Source organism: Netta rufina, assembly GCF_964035555.1.
Source record: "Netta rufina genome assembly, chromosome: 3".
Lineage (NCBI taxonomy): Eukaryota > Metazoa > Chordata > Aves > Anseriformes > Anatidae > Netta > Netta rufina.
This window is the reverse complement of record NC_140125.1, coordinates 51,784,202-51,804,639: the sequence shown is the minus strand read 5'-3', so window position 1 is coordinate 51,804,639 and position 20,438 is coordinate 51,784,202. Positions and strand designations below refer to the sequence as shown.

At 41.5% G+C, this 20,438-nt stretch overlaps 1 protein-coding gene across 2 annotated transcripts in view; it reads right to left on the bottom strand.

Annotated features, from left to right (window-relative positions):
- Nucleotides 1–2,573: 2,573 nt before the first annotated feature.
- Nucleotides 2,574–20,438, bottom strand: part of GRM1 (glutamate metabotropic receptor 1) — a gene marked incomplete at both ends in the record, with an annotated part of 182,295 nt that continues 164,430 nt past the window's right edge. Inside the window, one exon of one of the 2 annotated variants that reach the window (XM_084283902.1) lies at nucleotides 2,574–3,396. In XM_084283902.1, coding sequence (XP_084140028.1) covers nucleotides 2,574–3,396 — 823 coding nt within the window. Of the gene's footprint in view, nucleotides 3,397–13,719; nucleotides 13,781–20,438 lie in introns of those variants that run through there. The other variant, XM_084283903.1, reaches the window with a different exon arrangement.

Below are 20,438 nucleotides of genomic sequence, written 5' to 3'. Positions count from 1 at the left end.
CATTGTTTTCAAGAGTAATGTGCATAAAATAAAATAAAATAAAATAAAATAAAATAAAATAAAATAAAATAAAATAAAATAAAATAAAATAAATAAGAAACAACAATAACACACACACACACAGACACACAAAAAATAATCCCCCTAAAAGCTCCAAGCAGACAAAAATCAGCCAGCTGACCCTCAGGTGTCTATAGTTCATAATAAAGTAGAGACATCAATCTACTGACAAAGACATAACTGTGCCTTTGGGCAAAGTCAATTCATGCTTTCCACATAGGGTTGATGACAGCAAATGGCCACTAGTCATATTGAAAGGAGCAAACACTGTGAAAAGAGGATGAGGAAAAAAAGAATCCATCCCATTTTGAGAATCAGCCAAATCTCCCAGTACCACTATTATATTAGGTCAAAGTAAAGAGATTTGGATTTTAAGGGAAGAATTGAAGACCGGCAGCAGGACTTATTAAAATTCAAGTGAAAAGAAAGAAAAAGAGTAGAAATATGATGAATTTAGGGAAAAAAAAGGTTGGAATACTTACAATAAACATGTTTTAAAATATTCCTTTAAAATATCTTTGGAAGTAAATTATAGAATTATGGAACATATACTCAGGTAAATTCAAGATCACAAAGTTCATAGCAGCTAAAATTCTGTCCTGAATATATTTAATATGTACATTTATAAATTGGGTAATAATAATTATGATTAAATTCAAGCTGCAGCAGTTAGATCCAGACTTTGAACATGCCAGCCATTAGGGAACTTTGGATTAGGTCCATCTCTAGGAAAATATATGAAGGATAGAGAAGGAGGAATGAATGGCAGAGTATAGCTCCCTCAAAGTCACCTTTAAGATACAAGATTGTATATTAAATAGAAGTGAACATGTATAGAAAGAGCACAAAACTGAACACAACAGATTAAAAGAATGATTTAGAACAAACCCTGGGAATTTATGCACACATTAAGCACTGATGAAAGTTCCTGTCCAGACATGATTTAATTTTTAATTATCTGAAGCAACAAAAATATTTTAAGTACTTTTGCTTTCTCACCATTATAGACTTATACTGTTAAGTGCAAGATTCCTAAAACAGACTTTTTTCTTTTTCTTTTTCTTTTTCTTTTTCTTTTTCTTTTTCTTTTTCTTTTTCTTTTTCTTTTTCTTTTTCTTTTTCTTTTTCTTTTTCTTTTTCTTTTTCTTTTTCTTTTTCTTTTTCTTTTTCTTTTTCTTCCTTTGTTAACCACACTTGCTACAAACACGTAAAGTAACAAGTTCTCATTGCACTGGTTATAAATACTGTAGGTCTACTTCATAAAATATCTGCAAAATAAAGCACCCTATTATAAGGGTAACAACTGTCTCAGCTTGTATATGAAAAAAATGTGTTAGCACAGCATACAAACCTCCAAAGATCTATTGAATATTTGTAACAATGAGATATAAAACATGATTGAAACATAAAAATATTCATAGTATATTTATAAGACAATCTTCCAGTGGTAGTTATTGGACATTACGTTTCACACATACTGTACACACGCATACAGAGACACATACGCTCACTCTTGCTTCAAGACTGACTCTATAGCCCCCAATGAAGAATGGCCTTTCTTTCAGAATAATAGTTTTTGCTCTAAGTATACAGCTATTTTCCAATGCATTTGATTCCAAAGTAACACAAAGGAATGATGTACTCACATGGCAAATATGTTGTATTATGAAAAGTTAGTCAATAAATATTGTTCTGCTACAGTAAATGTTGTGTAACAGTTTAGCCAACATGGTTCGCAATTGTATACAAAAGGGCAGTTTTTCTAAGTCCTTATCATATTACAAGTACTACAGCAAGGGCTTTCATCAGAAACCTCTCAAGTGTTGGTGATATTCCTCCCTTTGTTCACAATCAGCCTTAAAAAAAAAGCCCAAATCCCCCAGAAAGCAGCCTAGAATGAAGAATAAATTGTTCCAACAAATGTCTTTAAGAGCCATGTGCTTTCACATTATCTCAGCTTCCCTCTCCCTAACACGTTATGCATGTATACCACCTGCAGAAATCAGAAAAAGATGATTTATGCATATATGTGTTGTATACAAGGAGCTTTGTTCCTCCTCACCACACTCCGCCCTTCCAGCTCCTGGACCAACTGGTGCTGTAGCAGGAAGGCTGCAGTCATGAGATGCACTAGGGACTTCTCCCAGGTCACAATTCCCAGAGTCCTTTTCAAGCATTGTCAAGAGAGGGTGTGTCTAAGTGTGATTTTTTTTTTTTTCCCAATGTATTTATTCATTTTTTTGCTATAGAAGTTGTCTTTTGGGTTTGTGCTTTGTTTTTTCCTGTCATTTTCTCAAAGTACAGTATTTTTAACAGCTAGAGAATTTTGAGCCCTCAGAATGGATTTTTTTTTTTCTTTATTTATTCTTTAAGTGCAGGATAAAGTTTTTGCCCTGTCATATGTGACTTTGCTTCCTCTCCCTCCACTGCCTCTGGGGAATACATCTCCCCAGGACCTAACAGCAGGCAGCTGCCAACGTCCTTCCCATCACGTCTCTCGCAGCGTCTGTGCTCTACAGGGTGGACGAGCTTTGCTTATAATCCCTCAGGATGACAGAGGCATAGGTCATGTCTGGGGGGGTGCAGAGCACCGACTCTGACACGGGGGAGCTGGGCACGGAGCTGCCCGAAGCCACCGAATCCCGGAAAGGGGACGGGGGCGTCAGCGCCGGTGAGTCTTCCAGGGTGAGCTTGCTGGTGGCCGGCTCCTCCTCCTCCTCGTCCTCTGGGTTCTTCTCATAAACATATCCCTGAATGAGCTTCAGCTTCTCACTTTCTGCTTCCTCAGACGGGGGAGACAGGGGCTCCCCGCTGAAGGCGGATGCCTGGAGAGGTGGCAGGGGTGGCTGCTGAGGAGGCCGCACACCGTTCCCTGAGCCAGGCGTGGGGAGCACGGCGTTGAAGTCGGGGATGCCAGTGGCCAACTTGTTGACCACCCCTTGCAGCTGCTCCATGAGAGATCGAGGCTGCAGGGGCAGGGTCTTGGGGGACTGGTCGGGCAAGAAGAGGTGGGTCTCCTCCGCCGAGGCCTGCAGCGGGGGTGTCGTTGCCACCCGCCTGTGCACCACCATTGAGGGGCTGCCTGGCTGGTTGAGGCGGACGGGCTCTCTCTCTTCTTCCTCCACCACATTGTACAGAGTCTTGCTGCTGATGTCGGTAAAAGTCAGGCTCTTGGTTTGGCCGTGGTAGCTTTTAGTGAGGGGTTTGATCACGGCTGTCTGATTGCACCCTGTCTCCTGGCTCTTCACATGCACTGAGAGTCTGTGCCACATGTGCTCGCCCTTGGGAGCTTGTCTTCCACCTGGTTCAGACCATGACACAGACTTTCCATTAGAACTATGAATAAAATAAAGATGGGTTTATTTGCATTTACATTACACAGACATGGGCAATATAGCAAACAAGCCTACATAAATCCCAATTGTTTTGCCTCTTTAACATGCTCCCCAACCCCCGCCCCTCTCCCAGTTCTTCATATCCTCCCAGAAATACTGCAGAAGGAAACAACAGCATCTTTTAACAACAGCAGTTACAGCAATTTTCATCCAAAGGAAATTACTCCACAATGGTTATGTGCCCCTTGGCCACCCTGGAAAGCCCAGCCTATGGAAAGGGCTCTGGGAAGACTGGCTGTGGTTTGAGGACCCTTAGCCTTTTCATTTTTTATCTAGGTTTGCTGACTGCACCTTGCAGGGGAAAGAGAAAAAGAAAAATAACATCACAGGAAGAGCTTTAATTAAGCCTGATTTACAGCTTATAGGAAACATTTTCAAACTGTTGAAAGATAAACATCCCACAGCCTTAGCCTTTGGCACCCTATATAGCAGGAGGAAGCATTAATAACCCCTCTTTTTATTCCCTACTCCCCATCACACTTGGGAACACATTAGCTATCACAGAAATGACAGGCACCCACCAGGGCCTCCTTCAGGTAGAAGGCAAAAGCATGCCCAATTCCTCTGCCTGCCCATCCCATGTGTCAGCCCTTTTTCACCTTCCCATGTCCAAACAAAGCCCCCTACTTAGGGACGTGCTGACACTGCAGGGACACCTTGCTGGCAGTCAGGACAGACAGAACATAGTTATTCCCCAGTGACCACTATTTACAAACCAGGATAAAATGTTGGGACTGAAAACAGTCGGTTTGTGTGGGCAGTGGGAGGAACAAGCAGCAACACGATCACAGTGAGTCGAACCCTCCAACTCCTCATGTGGGCTGGATCCCAGTGTTTGGACGTTTGGCTGAGGGGAAACTGGAGGGTCAGATCCATAGCTGAGGAGTGACAGTGTTTTTACAGCTCCCTTGGCCTTGCAAAGAGCAGCACTCAAAGCAGAGTGATACCTCATTAGCAGCTGGTGGGACGGAGAGCTGAGCTTCAGAGGACCAAGCAATTGTTTAATTGCAGGTCAGGCAGTGGAGATCATTCATAAATTACAATATGCATCACCTGGGTGGAAACCAAAGACTAGAGAGAAATTCTGAGATTATGTGTATGAACCAGCCTTATCTCAGGGTTTCATCCCTCAGGGGGCAGAAGTAAACAAAGGATTAAAATTCAGGCCCTGTGATTGCAGTGCAGGTGGGAGGCAGGGGTGGGAGGCTGGCACAGCAGTGCTGCCTCGTGGTGCTGCACACACCAGGGGAGATCACTTCCCTTACATACAGCCTGCAATATTTTTCTTAGTATTTTGCTTTTTCTTGCACTTCTCTTTCTCAGGGAGTAAATAATTACCCGTTGAATTTTGTGAAAATATTGTTGGCTAACTTTGTCATAACTGGGAGAAATTGGTACAACACAGATAATGAAAAACTGGCAAAAGGGAAAGAAATGTACATAATAACGTGGCACTTTTCTGCTTAGCAGTAAATATTCCTAGAGAAAAAGAGAATTTGTGCAGGATCCAAGCAGTGAGGTTCATCTCCAACTCTGGACCTATGACTCATTATCTTGGTAGGAACTGGCTCACCAGAAGAGGCCAATCTAAAAAATTCATAACTCCCCCAAGCACGTAGCTGGTAGGACCTGGAGATGTTTGGATTTAGAGCTTTAACATGGAGAAAAACAAAGTAGATGAGTTCCCAGCTGGCTAGAATGAAACCTCTTTATAGTTATTAATGAAAAGATAAGAATGAAGGTTTAGAAGCACACATTTTTGATCAAAATGAGGTCTGATATGACATTTTTTTGAAGTGCTATAGGGATAAACAAATTACTATAGCTGTTGGGTGTGAAAGATTTTTAAAGTAATGTTTTAAAATATAGAGATTTGCAAACTCTTCACACAGAAACATTTTGTCTGCTTTGAGTACAAAACAAGTCTGTTCTTGTAGAGAGGAAAATAAGTCAACCGCTCTCATTGTATTTTTGCTGATGCTATTGCTTACAAGTACTGCAAAAGGCTTTTCTGGAAAAACATGATGATTATCTGCTGTCTTTTATGCTAAGTCCACTTCTGCATCATTTACTTCTTCATATCTAGCTCTGGTGCATCATCGCACTTTCGAATCCCTCCTCACACCATCTGTTTAGTATCTATCTTACTTTGTTCCCAAGATCTTGTATTTTACATCAAAGGCAAGCGCTGTTATTTTAAGGAGCTCACTACCTCTGCCTTCAGATCTTCCTCCTATTCAGTTCTTTTTCCTCCCCCTCACTCTCAAATCCTGCTCTCCTGACTTCTTTCTTCTGTAGCACTCTCCATAACATACTTAATTGAGCCCAAGTCAACAGCCATACTTAAATCAAACTGTGCTGGGACTACAATACCCACCCGTGAACAAACCACTTAATCAGGTTTCATCTGTTACCAACTTGCTCTACAGGGAAAGCTGGTGCTGCTGGCACCTTGCCTCCACCTGCCAGGCCTCCAATAGCCTTGTGACAAATAGCTTTAGAGCCGCAGTGGCTCTTCACGGGGTCATTCAGGCGATTTCCACCAGGAAAACCTCTTTCTGTTATGACTCTCCTCAGTCTTTTGTTCTGGCTCTTTCCCTCAACTTACTCTGCTTGCTGTGTCCGTGCACCACGAGCCTGTCAATGAGTTGTATTTGAGATGGAGTCAGGAGATTGTTGTGGCAGTACCTGGGCTCTATCTTGCTGGGCAGCAGGCAGGCAGTCATGCAGTTGGTGCATTTAGGCAGAATTAACTATTAACATACAAGAAAAAAAAAACTGCTATCCTGAAACAAAGACTAGTCACCTTGAATGGTATTAATTGACACTTAGGCAAAAAGTAAAGATGGGGCTGGAAAAGCTCTGACCAGAAGTGAATATTGGCTGGACATCAATCAGCTCACATGTGCAAAGCAATGTGACAGTCCTAACTGCATGGTCACCATTTGCTAAGCAATCATCACACTTTTTTTGAAGGCTGCACCAATGGGAGAAGGTTAAAATCAAAATTATCTTTCATAATGGGGGAAAGGATGCTTTTCAACACAAAGGACAGTGTCATGGCTGGGTTATAGAAAACATGATACTCTCTGCTCAGTGAAAACTGGTGTCTTCTTGCTTTTGTCAATAAGAGATGCCTATGCAGGTATTTATTTGCCTTTCCTAACTTTCTCTCTCCATTATAAAATTTCCTACAGAGTTTAGACTTCGCACACAGTGCTTGGCAGTGAACTTCTTGGAGTCTCAAGTGACATTAAGGTTTATAGTCATGTTTATCCAGCATAACTATTTCTTCATATCTTTGTATCTAGCCTAGATGTCTAGATAGGCCCTTGGGTACCCTTTTAACACATAAGATGGGTTTGGTTTCACTAGATAGGCAACAGCATATATGGATTTTCGCTGCAGTTTCTGAACTTTCTTCACAGCTTTGTCTAGAACTTTTGTATTTTAGGGGAATAGGCACAAGTACATTACTGGTGTGAGTTTGTGTTACATGTGTGAGTTCCGTCAGCAAATCTATTGCTATTTTTCCTCAGTAATTCAAAGTGCTATTTTTAATACATGTACCAATTTTTACAATGTTTTCACTGCACGACTCTGGGCTAGTCAGTCACTTTCACGTATTTCCAGCTGATGATTATAGACACTAAACAAGCCAGAAAACAATTTCAAACCTTAATAGTTACTTACAGAAAGTCTTTAAAAGAAATGATGTGCCCAAATCCGAAACAGCAATCCAAAATATCCCTGCCCAGCCATTCCTCAGCTGAGGACATGCCTACAGCATTTTAGGTGGTTCACTGTTTTTTGTTAAGGGTCTCCATATGCCCAAAATCTTGTTCCTGCTTGTGACTAGGACTGCCTCAGTCTGAAGTCCCAACACAGTCAAAGAGGAGAGTCCTGCTCCTGATAGTGCCTAGGGTATTCGACCTTGTTGGCTTCCTTGGAGTGAAACCTGGGAACCCTGCAACAGTTAGTTCTTCCTCATACAGCATGGTCCTGAAGATGTCTTGGTTCAGACATCGGATGGCAAAGGTTTCTTCATATTTTAGACACTGAATGTTCCTGAGGTAGAAGGTGGTTGGCCCATCTCCAAATACCAGTGGTCTGTAGTAAACTAGTCTGTACAACTCTCTGATCCTATTACATTTCGCCAGTGAAGTTATAGCCTGAGACCCAGAGCATAAAGAATTTGGTGAACTTTCCATCCCGTGTGCTTGAACCTTTGTCTTTTTTGCCTTGATTTTTTTTGTGCATAAAAATCCTTAAATGACACCATAAGGAAAAGTTAAACCCAGTGATATACCCAGGTTGCTTCAATGAGGTTAGCTTTAGGAACCTATATGATATTGAGAAATGGCTCCTCATCTGATGTAGTGTTTGTCACTGCCAGAGTGAAACAGCTGGGGATGCAGTTAGGCAAAGTGCTTGAGGATGAAAAAGAAGGGACATTTCAGGAAATGCTAGATTTAATTCCTTGTTTCCTTTTGAGATACAAGAGCTTTGTTTGGTTACCTTTAGAGGGCAGATATATAGGATTGTTTTTGTTTGTTTGTTTGTTTTGTTTTGTTTTGTTTTGTTTTGTTTGTTTTGTTTTTTGTTTTTTGTTTTTTAAGCAGCAGTGGCAATCAATCAGCAGAAAAGATTACAGAAGAAAGAAGTTCCCTTTCTTTCATTGTCAGACTGATGTTTTGGTCAAGCCTACCTCCTCATAATCACTATAGTAACTGTTTGAAATGCCACTGCTGGTAGGAGGCATTGGGATAACCTAGTGTGAAACTAAAATTTTAGGAATGAACAATAAATGCAAGGGGCTGTCAATTTTGTAAACAAAAATTGGGTCCAAACCAAACCCTAAACTATCTGATCAGCAACCAGGTAAGACCAGTGTCAAGTGCTGCCCAGTCAACAAATGATGCTCTCCCCTTCACAGATTACCCTTCTAGGCAGGGGAATTTCTGCACTGCCTACAGAAAAGCAAGTAGCCGTTGACAAGCTTTCTTCAACTCTGCAGCCATGTAATCAGCAGTAATGAACCCAAGCAGAGCTCTGTCCCACAGCAGCCTCACCGCTCCCAGGACCCAAGCTAAATAGTTTAAGATTTAAGGCTAGTACCTGCACTGCAGCACACTGCAGTGTTTCGCTTCTGTCTCTAAGGTCTCCTCCATCATAGTATTCACTGCAGTAAGGCCGCTGTGGCATGAAATTTGACCTAGGGAGTGAACTGTCTTTCATCCAGCTTAGGGATATCTCCCTGTGCTAAGAAGGACCCTCTCCTTCGGGCCTTTAAGCCAGTGGGAGCAGCCAGCCCCGCCACTCATTAGCAGAGCAGGGCATGTTGGTTAACATGTTCGTGCAAGCGTGATTTTTAAAAGCATTCCTTCCAAGGGCTTATCTTTTTTACTAACCCAGGTTTAACCTCTCTGTGGTTCACCCTAGAGTGAGGGGCCCGTCACCCTCCCACCACACTCTGGGCATACACAGTCTAAGCATACACAATCCGGTGTATGCTCAGGATTTTTGCTGATAAATATCACTTTTTATCACCTAAAAAAAAAATAATAATAATCACAAAACAACTTCAGTGTTAGTCCATCTACAATGCAATCTCTTCTTCAGTGATAAGAGGATCTTACAACAGTTCTCACAGCGTGACTCCAACTCTTTCTTTGGTGCTGTATAATTAGAGCAAAGTTTAACCTCCCACTGGTGTTTCTGGAAATTCAAATTACTGAACTAACTTTTCTGTGTCGTTCCCCTCCCTTCCTTCAGGACAAAACAAATTGCTTGCCTTGCACATGGGACACAACGTTCTATGTAAATTAGAGAGCTATTTTAAATGTACCATGGAAGCAGCTACACAAAAAACAGGTATACACAAACTGCAGGAAAACATAACGCTGTCCCACTATACCACAGGGGCAGAGCCTGATGAGACCTGGGGTTGCAGTGGGTGTGCACAAACCCAGAGCCACCTTTCTAATCCCCTGCCTTGCCACAGGCTTGTGTCAAGTAAATCTAACCTAGTTATTCCTTGTTACTCTGCTGCAAGAGGTAAATGTTACTTTCATAATAACATTTCAGAGAACAATTTCAGAGAATAATTCACTGATAATACCAGCAAATGTAATTATAATTGCTAGTATTAATTTTTAGTCTCATCTGAAAATGCAGAAGCTATGTCACACTTCAGTCATCTATCTAATTATTAGTGACAAAACTTTTGGTTCACCAGTATGTTTTGCTACACAGAAATGATTAAAAATAAGTTACTGCAAATAATTTGGAAAAATATATTTGCAGAACTTGCAAAGAACTCCTGATCTGATAGCTTTGACATTATTAAAATGTCCCCAAATTGCGAAGCAGGTTGCAGCTTGCAAACTGTTCATTAAGTATTTTGAGAAGAATAACAAGTAGCTACTAAATAAATATGTGTTGCTTGGAGAAAACAACTTATTATAACAGATAATACAAAGTTCAGGATAATGAACAGTTTGTCCTAAACAGCAGGCAAATTCTTCCAGTGTTCAAGAAATGAAGATCAAAAACCTGCAAATCAAAGTGAATTTTAAAAAGTAATCTTATTATTGAAAAAAAATAATAATAATGAAATCTGTTTATTTTGTTGTTACTGATAATTTAAAAACAGCCAATATTCAGAATGAGTACATCCTACAGGATGACCATTGTATTGTTTTAAGGTTTTCAAAGTTAGTGCACAAGAAATGCGTGGTGTAAATCATCATAGATTCTCTGTGGCACCTCTATCAATGGAGAAGCACATTTGTATTACTTGAAGATGTGCCTCATGCTGCACACTTGAATAAATGTATACAGCAGTGCAGTCATTGACAATACCTTAACTGAAACATTTTTTTTTCAGACAGGCTTGAAAAGGAACACAGCTAATGCAACCTGAAAACTGAAAATTACAATGTGTTGAGCAAAGGAACCTGGAAAGCTGAGGAACACAGGAAGAAAATGATAGAATGAAATTAATTTAGGAAAAGCGTAGGCAGCAATAACTAAGACAAAATAGGCTGTAGAACTATAAAGCTATAAAGATCAACAACCTTCAAATACATTATTTTAAAAGAAGTATTGCAGAAAAAAGATCTAGAGCTGCTGTTGGATCAGAAATTAATGGGTTTCATATATAAACAAGCCACAAAATAGTTGACAAATTTTGTGTTCCCCACTCAAAAGCACCATAGCATGGTACAGAGATTCCTTTAGGAATGTGTAGGGAAGACCTTTCCTATAAATGCAGATTCATATTAATTAAGATTATGGTAGATTTTTCCTTGCTTTCTTTAATTCCTCTGTGGTTCTGTGGACACCACATTTTTAACCAGAAAGATATTGGCAAATGGGATGCCATATAGAGAAGAGCAATAAAAAGCCCCATCAGGAACAGAGAAAAAAAGTTCATGAGAGAAAGCTGAACTAACTGAATACGTTCAGTTTGATGAAAGAACTCGGTAACAGATTTCAAACATCTGAACGGCATTAACACGGAGAATGGAAGATATTCCACATAATGAGTAGATGCACAACTGAGAACCCTAGGTGAAGTTACAAAGGGGAAAATTATTCTGAAAATCCAGAATATTTCCTAGCCAATAGCTATATCATGACAGGAATAAATTCCTAATAGTTGCTCTGGATATTTGTTGCCAAAAAGTGTGCAGCAGTTTTATAGCAGTAAATGAGGTTTTTCTCCACCATAACTTGGCAGATTCTCTGGTATATTTGTGAATAAAATAAACTCCCGTCAGGTTAAACAGCGCTCAAAGAGACACCAGACTTGTTGTAACATGCTGCTGGTGGGAGGGCCAGCATTTCGAATGCAGCCTTAACCCAGTTGCCACAGGAAGCTTAGTCATGAGGCACCCCTTTTTTAATAGATCTAGCTCTAATATGCTGCAGGAGATAAACCAGCGAGCAAGGGCTGTGGCTTTTCTGGGTGTATCCGGACATTTCCATGGCAACGAACGTGCAGCTTCAGGAGAAAAGAGCCCTGAAGCTCAAAGCTGATGTTTCTGAGTTTATTAAGATGACAATCAGTTTTTATTATTCTATATTTTCATGGCTCTGCATTTTTGGCCATCTCCAGGATCACACGGAAAATTGAGATCAATGTTAGCACAATAACCAATGCTAAGTATTGCGTGCATCAAACACAAAAGTTTGGAGCCCCTCCAGCTATCTGCCTGTAACTGGAAGGCGAGGGAAAATGTAACAGCCTTGGTGATTTCTAGCATGTTGGGGCAGCAAAGTGAGGCTTCCCCAGCGAAATCCAGACTGGCTGACTGCTGCGGTTTTGCTGGCTGAGACCTGGGCACGAGGCCAGGAGGTGGTGATGGACATCCAGTGAGATGGCGGATGCCTGACTTTGTGCAGCTCAGCCTGGCCGCCAGGCCATGGGTTGGCAGAGGAGGATGCCCCTTCCCCTGGCTGCAGTGCAGCACTGCTGAGCCTCTGAAAGCACTGATTCTGCTGGAGGGAGAGGGAAGCCTGAGGGGCAGAGGAGGCGGAAGAAGCCGAAATAGCAAGCTTCATGCTCAGGAGGTCTGAAAAGCTCAGCTGCTTTTTAAAGCCTTTCTTATGTGTGCTGCTGCCACAAGTGTTTGAAGTCCCATGGACTGCTTGGCATCGCACCAGAGGTGCTTCTCAGGAGACCATGTGAATGAGGATTTTTTTTTTTTTTTACAAACTTAAAAAAAAAAAAAAAGAAATCCCAAGCGCTGTCATGCAAAGAGCATGAGCTTCAGCCTTCCCCATGCTCAGGAATTTTATTATTTGTATCCATGCTTTTTGAATATAATCTGTTGTTGCATTTGCCTTTCTTTGATTCCTAATGGTCAGATTCCTATTTCATCACCCATTTCTGTCTCCAGATATACAGTTGGCAATCTGTGCCCTGCAAATCTGCAGCATTAGCTCTACACCAGAAAAGAAGGACGTATTGTTAGACAGAAGTTAATAACAAAATGTTTGTACTTCTTCTTATGCTGGCTTTGCAAAATTTTTGTTTCAGGGAGGCAAATCTGGTTGCTGCCCAGGCCCTGCATAACCATCACTGCTGCGCCAAGTCTATGATGTAGACTAACTCTATTTCTTCTGATCTGCGAGTCAGAGGGGCAGATTTGGTTGAATTAACATCACTGCTACCTGTCCACAAGTTGCACAGCCTGTGCATTCCAGAGGCTGGAATGTTTTGTGGCTGATTATAGGAGCTGAACGGCAGCTTGGGCTGCACAGGGACTGTGCTGCTCAAAATGCTGTGTAAGTGCCTCAGAGGCAGATTTCTACCTCATCACTGCACAACCTTCCCTGGGGCAGGGAGCAGGACTGCTTCACATCTGCAGTTTATCGGATGGAAAAGATCATAAATCTGTCCTGGAAAAAAAGGAGGCGAGGCCTTTCCGTTTCTGCAAGAGCTAGCATGTTTTCTCCACTGAGTTTGTGTATGCTTAAGAGAAGGCAGTATTTGCACTTTTATTTTTGAACAGCTGAACTTTGTTCCTGTTCACTGAATGGAGAATATTCAGAAGCTGAATGTCTTTCAAGATCTGTAACAGTAAAATTTTCTCTGCTATTCTTTAGAGATATGCTAGGGCAGCTCTTTGTTCCTGTGTCAGATTCTGCAGTTTTTATTTACTGCACATCATTTCCCTACTCAGTGAATGCCACCAAACCAGCGTTTTCTGTGTTCCCTCTGCTGGCTTTGGAGCAGCAGTTTACTAACGAGCGCAGTTAGTGAGAGCTGTGCACAGCAAAGGTATCTTGCTATGAGACAGCCACTGGATTTTTGTTTAAAGCACACAGATTAATGTCATCTCCATGCAAAACTGTAAAGAAAAAAAAAAAAAGTTGGCTAAATGGAAAAAAGAAGATACAATTAGTACAAAAAAGGATGTATTTGCAAAGTTGCAAGCATTTACAAATAAAAGTGAAGGCTAGGCTTTTTCTTTTTTTTTTTTTCTTTTTCTTTTTTTTTTTCTTTTTTTTTTTTTCTTTTAAGTAAAAGCTGCAAAAAAAAAAAAATGTTGAGTGTCCTCTTCATCACATCTGGACAATCAGATTAAGGCATTGTGTGAAACAGGGGACATAAGCAAATTTCCCATCTTTAATGGCATGCACCACATTTGTCCCATCATTAGACATGATAAACCAATGAGAAAGAGAAAGCAAGGGGTAAAACCACTCTTTGTCATGCAGCTTCTCTTACACATTCACTGCAGTGTGGGATTTTTCAAAGCTGCACATGTGCCGACGGACACTGGCTGGTGGGCGAGAACTCTGGCTGCCTCTTCCTGAAGATTGAAAAGAAAAAGACACCCAGTGAGTGGTTATACACATGTGCACACATGGTGGTTTTACCACTCGATAGGGTGCCTGTCCCTGACCTACGTCTAAGGCTCACTGTGGTCCTTCCCGTATTTTTTCTTCTTCCTTGGGCCAGTCACCTCAACCTCCATGTAGGTTTCTCCTTGGCTCCAGCATGGTATTGTGTAAAATGGGTTCTTGTGGTGGTTGACCCCATTTTGTCTGCTGAGCCCTGATGCACTTTATGCCCAGATGGCAAGGGCTGCTGTGCACTCAGCTGTCAGTGGGAATTCTCCCCTGGTATTCTCAACACAGGGTTAAATGATGAAAAAGGAGCATCTGCATTTCTCATCTTATCTACAAAAGCATCAACAAAATTTTTGTTGGTGTAGTTTTTAATATATACAGCTCCTGATTTTTCTCTGTGTCTCTTATTCCCACAATATGGTTTTCTAACTGTTTGTATTTTTTTTTTGTTTGTTTTGATTTGTTTTGTTTTGTTTAGCTCTAGCTAAACCTAGTCACTAGGTTTCATTATATGTGATTTCAACGTATGTGTTTCTTTTTTCCTATTGACACATTGGCCTTTTTGAGGTAGACGTGAAATGAAGTCTCCCAGCCACTCTATCTCTGAAGATAATTCCAAAAAGGATTGCAGATTTCAGTTTTGGACATTAATGTAAGACAATTTCCACTATATTTTCTCCTTTCCCTTGCCCTATAAAGCAGACGCAAGCTCTCATTTATGTTCCCCAGTATCAATAAAAATATATTAACACGCGCGTGCTTTGACAAAAATGTCGGGTATTTTTGCACATGAAATGTGTCAATGAATTTCTGAAGAAAAAAAAAAAAAAGTTGTCATTGTATTGCAAATAAAATGCAAATAAAACTCAGCATTTCTCCCCATCAAACAAATAATCATTGTGCATGCTTGCCAGACTTCTGTTTACCTCAAAATAACAGATTCATGGATGGTATGTGCACATACTACATACTCAGTACATCTGCCAATAAGCCAAAAAAGCCATTCTTTTCACCACATACTAAAGCACAGGAGCACAACATGATGTACACAGAATACATGCATACCCATTTTGGAGAGGTAGATGCCTTGAGATGACTTCTGAACTATTATGAATAAAACACAAATAAGACATACTGCTGAGCAATTTTGTAAACCTACTCACTTTGAAGCTTCTAGAATAATTAAATTCTTTACCAGGAGTAATGACATCTCTGAGATTTAACAGTTTAAAGGAGGTAATAATTAGGAACTTATCTACTGTACTCTCTCCTACATCCTATTGAAGTTACAGAGATTATTAAACTTCTGATTAAACAGAACATCCAACATAACTACAGACCTTTGCTTTTCTTCACCTATTGACAGAACAAGAGCTTCCTACTTTCTGTGGTTGGTTTGTAAAAAGTTGAAATTAGTAGTTTATTCAGTCACAGGAGATAATTTTACAAAACATGTAGCAAGATGAGATTGATTATCCAAGAGAAAAATACCATTCTGAACATATTTCACATATACACACATGCCGTATGCACAACAGAGGGCACACAGCCACAGACAACCTTGCTCAAGGACCTTGGAAAAGGTGGAAAACTTCTGTTTCAGAATACTTCTTTGAACCTGCATCTTTGTGAGGCAACATGCTTTACCAGTCATTGTTCTTCAGCTAGTGCCATATGCTGCCACTTCTGGCTTCTTTAGCTGCATTCCTTGTTTCCCACCCTGTACTTCTTTTTATGCAGATACATCCCCAGAGTGAGCCCAGAGCATTTTGCTCTCCAAGCTCTGGGTATCTGTAGGTCTTGTTTTGAAATCCTGCTATGTGAAAGGAAGAAAGAATCCTGCTTCCTTAGTCCAAAATGCTTCCTACCATTCAAAGCACAGTGAATTATTTTCTTACTGTCATTGCAGATGTGCTCCTCGGCCAAAATCAAACACATATGCTACATATGTAGCAGCATGCAACCTCCTAAATGCCTTGTCAAGTTTGCATTTGGTGGGAGACTGCTGTTTGAACTGCTGCCATGCTCCACCAAAGCAGTGGTTTGCCTGTCGGTCAAAGTCAGGGGGATCCCCACATGGTGATACACAGGATATGCACTACAGAAATCAGAATCCCAAGGTTCACACTTCAGTAGAATTTGGATTTGGATTTAGAGTGAAATTTAGATTTATAGTGTTGTGGGAAATTCAGTGCACATGCTAATTATGCTTCAGTGAACTATTTTGCCATAATTAACCATTGTCAGCTGTATAAGTAATGATAAATGCTCTTGCAATATTCAGTTTGAAGTATCCTCATAGGCTTGCTTGCTTTTACTAGTAGTGTGTGGCAATACTCTCTTTACTTTTTTTTTTTTTTAATCCTATTTCTAATTAGGATGTATCTCCTCCCTTCTTCCTCCTGGCTTTGCAGGCAGTGATGACATTTCACACATTCCTCTGGTTACCAAAAATTAGGTAGCCTGCCCACCTTTAAAAATTCTGTTTAAAGGGCCATTTTTGGGGGCTGTCTTCTAAACAATAAAGGTAATTCCCATTGAGTCAATGACACTTATTTGTTTCCTGAGCCCAGAGGCAGGATGGATCTTCTGTGTGTTTGAATGAGGAGTTGCCGTACCATAGCAAAAGCATATGAACTGCTTTCTGATGAAATCCTGGGTGCAGTAACAGGGAGCCTGCCAGAGAAAGCAGGGTGACAGTGCAGAGGGGTCCTGAAGGAAGAGGATTAATTACTTTACATTCTTTGAAGCAGAAACATGCTTCTAGACAGTTGGTCAGAACTCAGGCTAGGAAGCAGGGCTGTAGAAATCTGCAGTGAGGAAAGTAAAGGGAAAGGGTCTGAGGGAAAAGTCACTCTTGCCACTATGTTTTCTCTTAAGTGTAAATGAATCATCCCATGAGGCAAAGAGCTGTGTCAGGATTGTAGGAAAGTGTAAAATTTCTATCTATAGTGTTTTCTATCCGAATAACTATGAAACATTCACCTTCTGCCCTGGAATTACTCTCTCTGTCCATCTAGACTGTCCACACAGACACAGACTGAATGAATCTGTCTGGTATCCAAGATAATATAAACGTGGGATGCTGTGTTACCTATCATCTGAAGCCAGTCAAAGATCTTCCACACTAGATGTTGTCTGAGCCATAAGAAAGACTTTCACATCTGATTCCATGATTTCCCATAGTCAAAAATATACAAGAAAGCACAGCCCCAGGTTTAACACAACCTAATTTGAAACAACTGAGCATTGATTACATTAGGAAGATAGTAAGTGGACAGAATTAAAGAGAAGTGGTGGTGGCATCACGCTGATACTTACAGTGGCATGATTGTCCTGAATCATTTCCTAGTTTTTATTCTTTATTAATTTATATGTAACCCTTAACTTCAGTAGAGGGAGGGAGAAGGCTTGTGCCACCTGCCCTGTGCATACTACCATCACAGCCTGGACTATTGCCTGCTCTAGCATTCAGACTGACTGCCCTCCTCACCCCAAAGGGGCAGCTCTGCAACAACACAAACTTTCCAGCCTGCTGTCTATTTCCTTGACTCCTTAGCAGCCTATGAGGTGACTGGGGAGGTATGCATACTTTGGATGTAGAATCAGATCAGTAAAGTGCTCAACAGAACTCCCACCCCCAATTCTCTTGCCAATCTAAATCTAACATCTTCTGAAGCAGAAGCATCAGCTTCTGATGTTTGTGTCCTTTAAAGTTCAGGTTTTATGTATAATTGTCATAGCTGGATCAAAAGCTATCCATTATAAAAGAAGCAAGCCCAGGTCCTTCTCCTGTAAGAAGAGGAGTTGAATTTCAATACCTTTTGCAGGAACCAGAATCTGATAGAAGATTTCTGCAATATTTAAAGCAATAGATAAGGTTGGGAAGATAAACTGGTTTTCAGTACAGATTCCTTTTTAAAACACAAACCCTGCCTTCTAACCAAGTGAAGGTTAGAAATAATTGCTCTGAGTTTTAACTTAATTATGCTAATCAATTGGACAGTGGCAGTTTTTGGAAAGAAAGAAATCATTAACAGCTGCAGAGCAGAGAGAGCTGTAAGTAGGAGGGAGGCTACATTGTCATTTGCCCTTGCCAGGCAGGGTGAGGCACACGGGTAGTTACTACCCATGGAGGACAGAGGAGCAGGAGAGATTTTTGCAATGCATTTTCTCTGTTGAATTGTGGGCATCTGCTGAAGAGGACAGAGGGGTCACTGGGCTGAACACAGTCCTAGTAAGATGCTCGGAAAGACTCAGAGCAGAGCTAAAGCTGCACCTCATGTCACCCCAGGCCAGCATGAGCCAGCTGTGTGCCCAGGGGAGCATCCAGCCCTCCATGCCAGCACAGCCCTGGGTGTGATTGCTCAATGAACTGGCAGGGTATGATGGGGACAACTAATGTGGGTTGCAACTAAACCAAAAAAAAAGGAAGAGGGGAGTGGGGGAAAGATGAGTTCCCTGCTCCAGTTAACAGCATCCAGGCACTTGTCCCTGTGTAAGTGAAGGGGCAGCACGGGGTAAGGAAGGCTTTGGGTGTCATTTCCGGCTTAGGGCAGCTTAAAGCATTTGTGGATTTATAGGCTATGATAGTCCAAAGCAGCTGCAGGCAAATATCTCGGCTGTCCAGGATGGCAGCAGGAGAGATTTCTGAGGTAAGATGTAAAACTGAAGACTGAGCAATGTGTATAATGGACGTTTCAGAGAATATTAGAAAGTAAAGAAAGTCCAAACTTCCTGTCAACTACAGATATCCTTGGGGCCATACATTGCACCTGCTTGAGCCTACACTTCCCCTCCACAAGGTCCCAGGGTGCAGAGGCAAGCCCCCGCTGTGCACACATGAGTTTCAAGGACCCTTGCGGAGCTGCTGGCCTGTCCCTGCACACCCATGGCATTAGCCTGCCACCGGGGCACAAAAGCTGGTGGCAGCACCCACGATCCAAGAGCTCACAGGGCTCTTCCTGCAGTCATCTGTGCTGCTGTGTATACTTTCAAGCATAGCACCTCATTGCTCCCAAGTCTGCTCAAGGTAGCTAATCCCTTCATGGGAGGTTACTCAGATTCTGGGATCTGTGTCTGTTTTTTGGTGGTGGTGGTGGATGGTTTGAAGGTATTTTGGGTTTCCTGTTGGATGGCTGTTTTGGGGGCTTTGGGATGTACAAAAGGGATAATGTGGAGTGAGTTCCAGTTTCCAAGCAATCCTAGATCTGGGAATGTAGGGCTTGTAAGTCAGCCCAAACTGGCTGGACCAAACCATCTGAAGGGACCTAGGTTGTGCCATGAAAAGAAATGGCCATAAGAGAACACAAAAGGAAGAATATTTTCTACAGAAGTAGAGTGGAAGACTACTGTCCTGAGCTTGAAGTAAGAAAGTGACAAGAGCAGAAATTCCTGCCTTTAACACACCCCAAGGATACGGAAAGATTAATAGTCTGCAGACAGCTCCGGGTTGAAAGGAGAATGGTGTTCTGGATGGAAGGTGGCTCCTGGATGGTCATTTACACCGAATCTGTGATTCTCTGGGGATACCTGCGACTGAATGGAGTGAAACTGTGAATACCAACAAACCACTGGCCAGTGAAAGGCTGCCAGAATCAGAGCTGGGGCACTTGTTTTGCTGGAGGGTAAGATCAGTGTTGACATCTCCAGCTGTGGTGCTGCAACAGAGCTGAGCTAACCTACTGGTTTGCTGCTGAAGGGGACAACTCTCACCCATGTTACCCAAACCAGGGGCAGCAGGGACAGCCTCTCTGTTGCTGACATTAATGCTTATCTGACCCTGAGGAGATCAGGCTCAAGGACAAACTTCCTGGCAATGACTCACTTGACTCACATTTTTTTCTTCTGTAAAGTTAATTTTGCAAGGTGGCAGAAAAATACAGCCTGCACGCCACAAAAGAACCACACAACAGAGAAGGGGAAATGACTTAAGAAGAGATAACTGAAGCAGTAAGCTAGAAATGGTAAATTGTTTGTAATGCAGTAATAAGGATCCTGGAGCTTTTCTTTCTCAAGTGGGCTTTTAAGTGACAAATTGTGTGATTACTTCTAGCCTGCACAATTATTCGCAGTTTATAGTGATAATGCCTTTTAACCTGTGCTTGTCAGGTGTGGGAGGCTGAATGCCAGAGCACATATATGCTTTGAAGAATTAGCTGACTTGTTATTTCAAAATTAAATACTCCTTAACAACTCTAATGTGGAGGCAGATGTTCTATTGATGCAATATACTTTGCTTTCAATTTCAACCTTTACTCAAAGTGGTTTCTTAAAGTCCTTTAGGTCTCTGAGAGAACATAACCCATGTTGTTGGCCACAATCACTAGTCATGCTTTGATAGTGGATGTCCTTCTGTGTGGACATTAACTCTGTCATAATGTCTGTTCTGCAGGCTTCCAGACTCAGGTCTGGAAACCCCAAGGAAATATCTGGTAGTACCAATTTTGCCCGTTCAGAGTCCTCAGGATGCAAATCTAATAACCAGGAGAACACAGAAGAACATGGTCATATCTCTGCTCTGGATGTAAATGGTACTCTGTGCACTTGGTGCTGATAGAAAACTGTATCAGATGGGTGGAAAACAAACCTTATTGCCTAGAAAAAGTATCAAAGTCA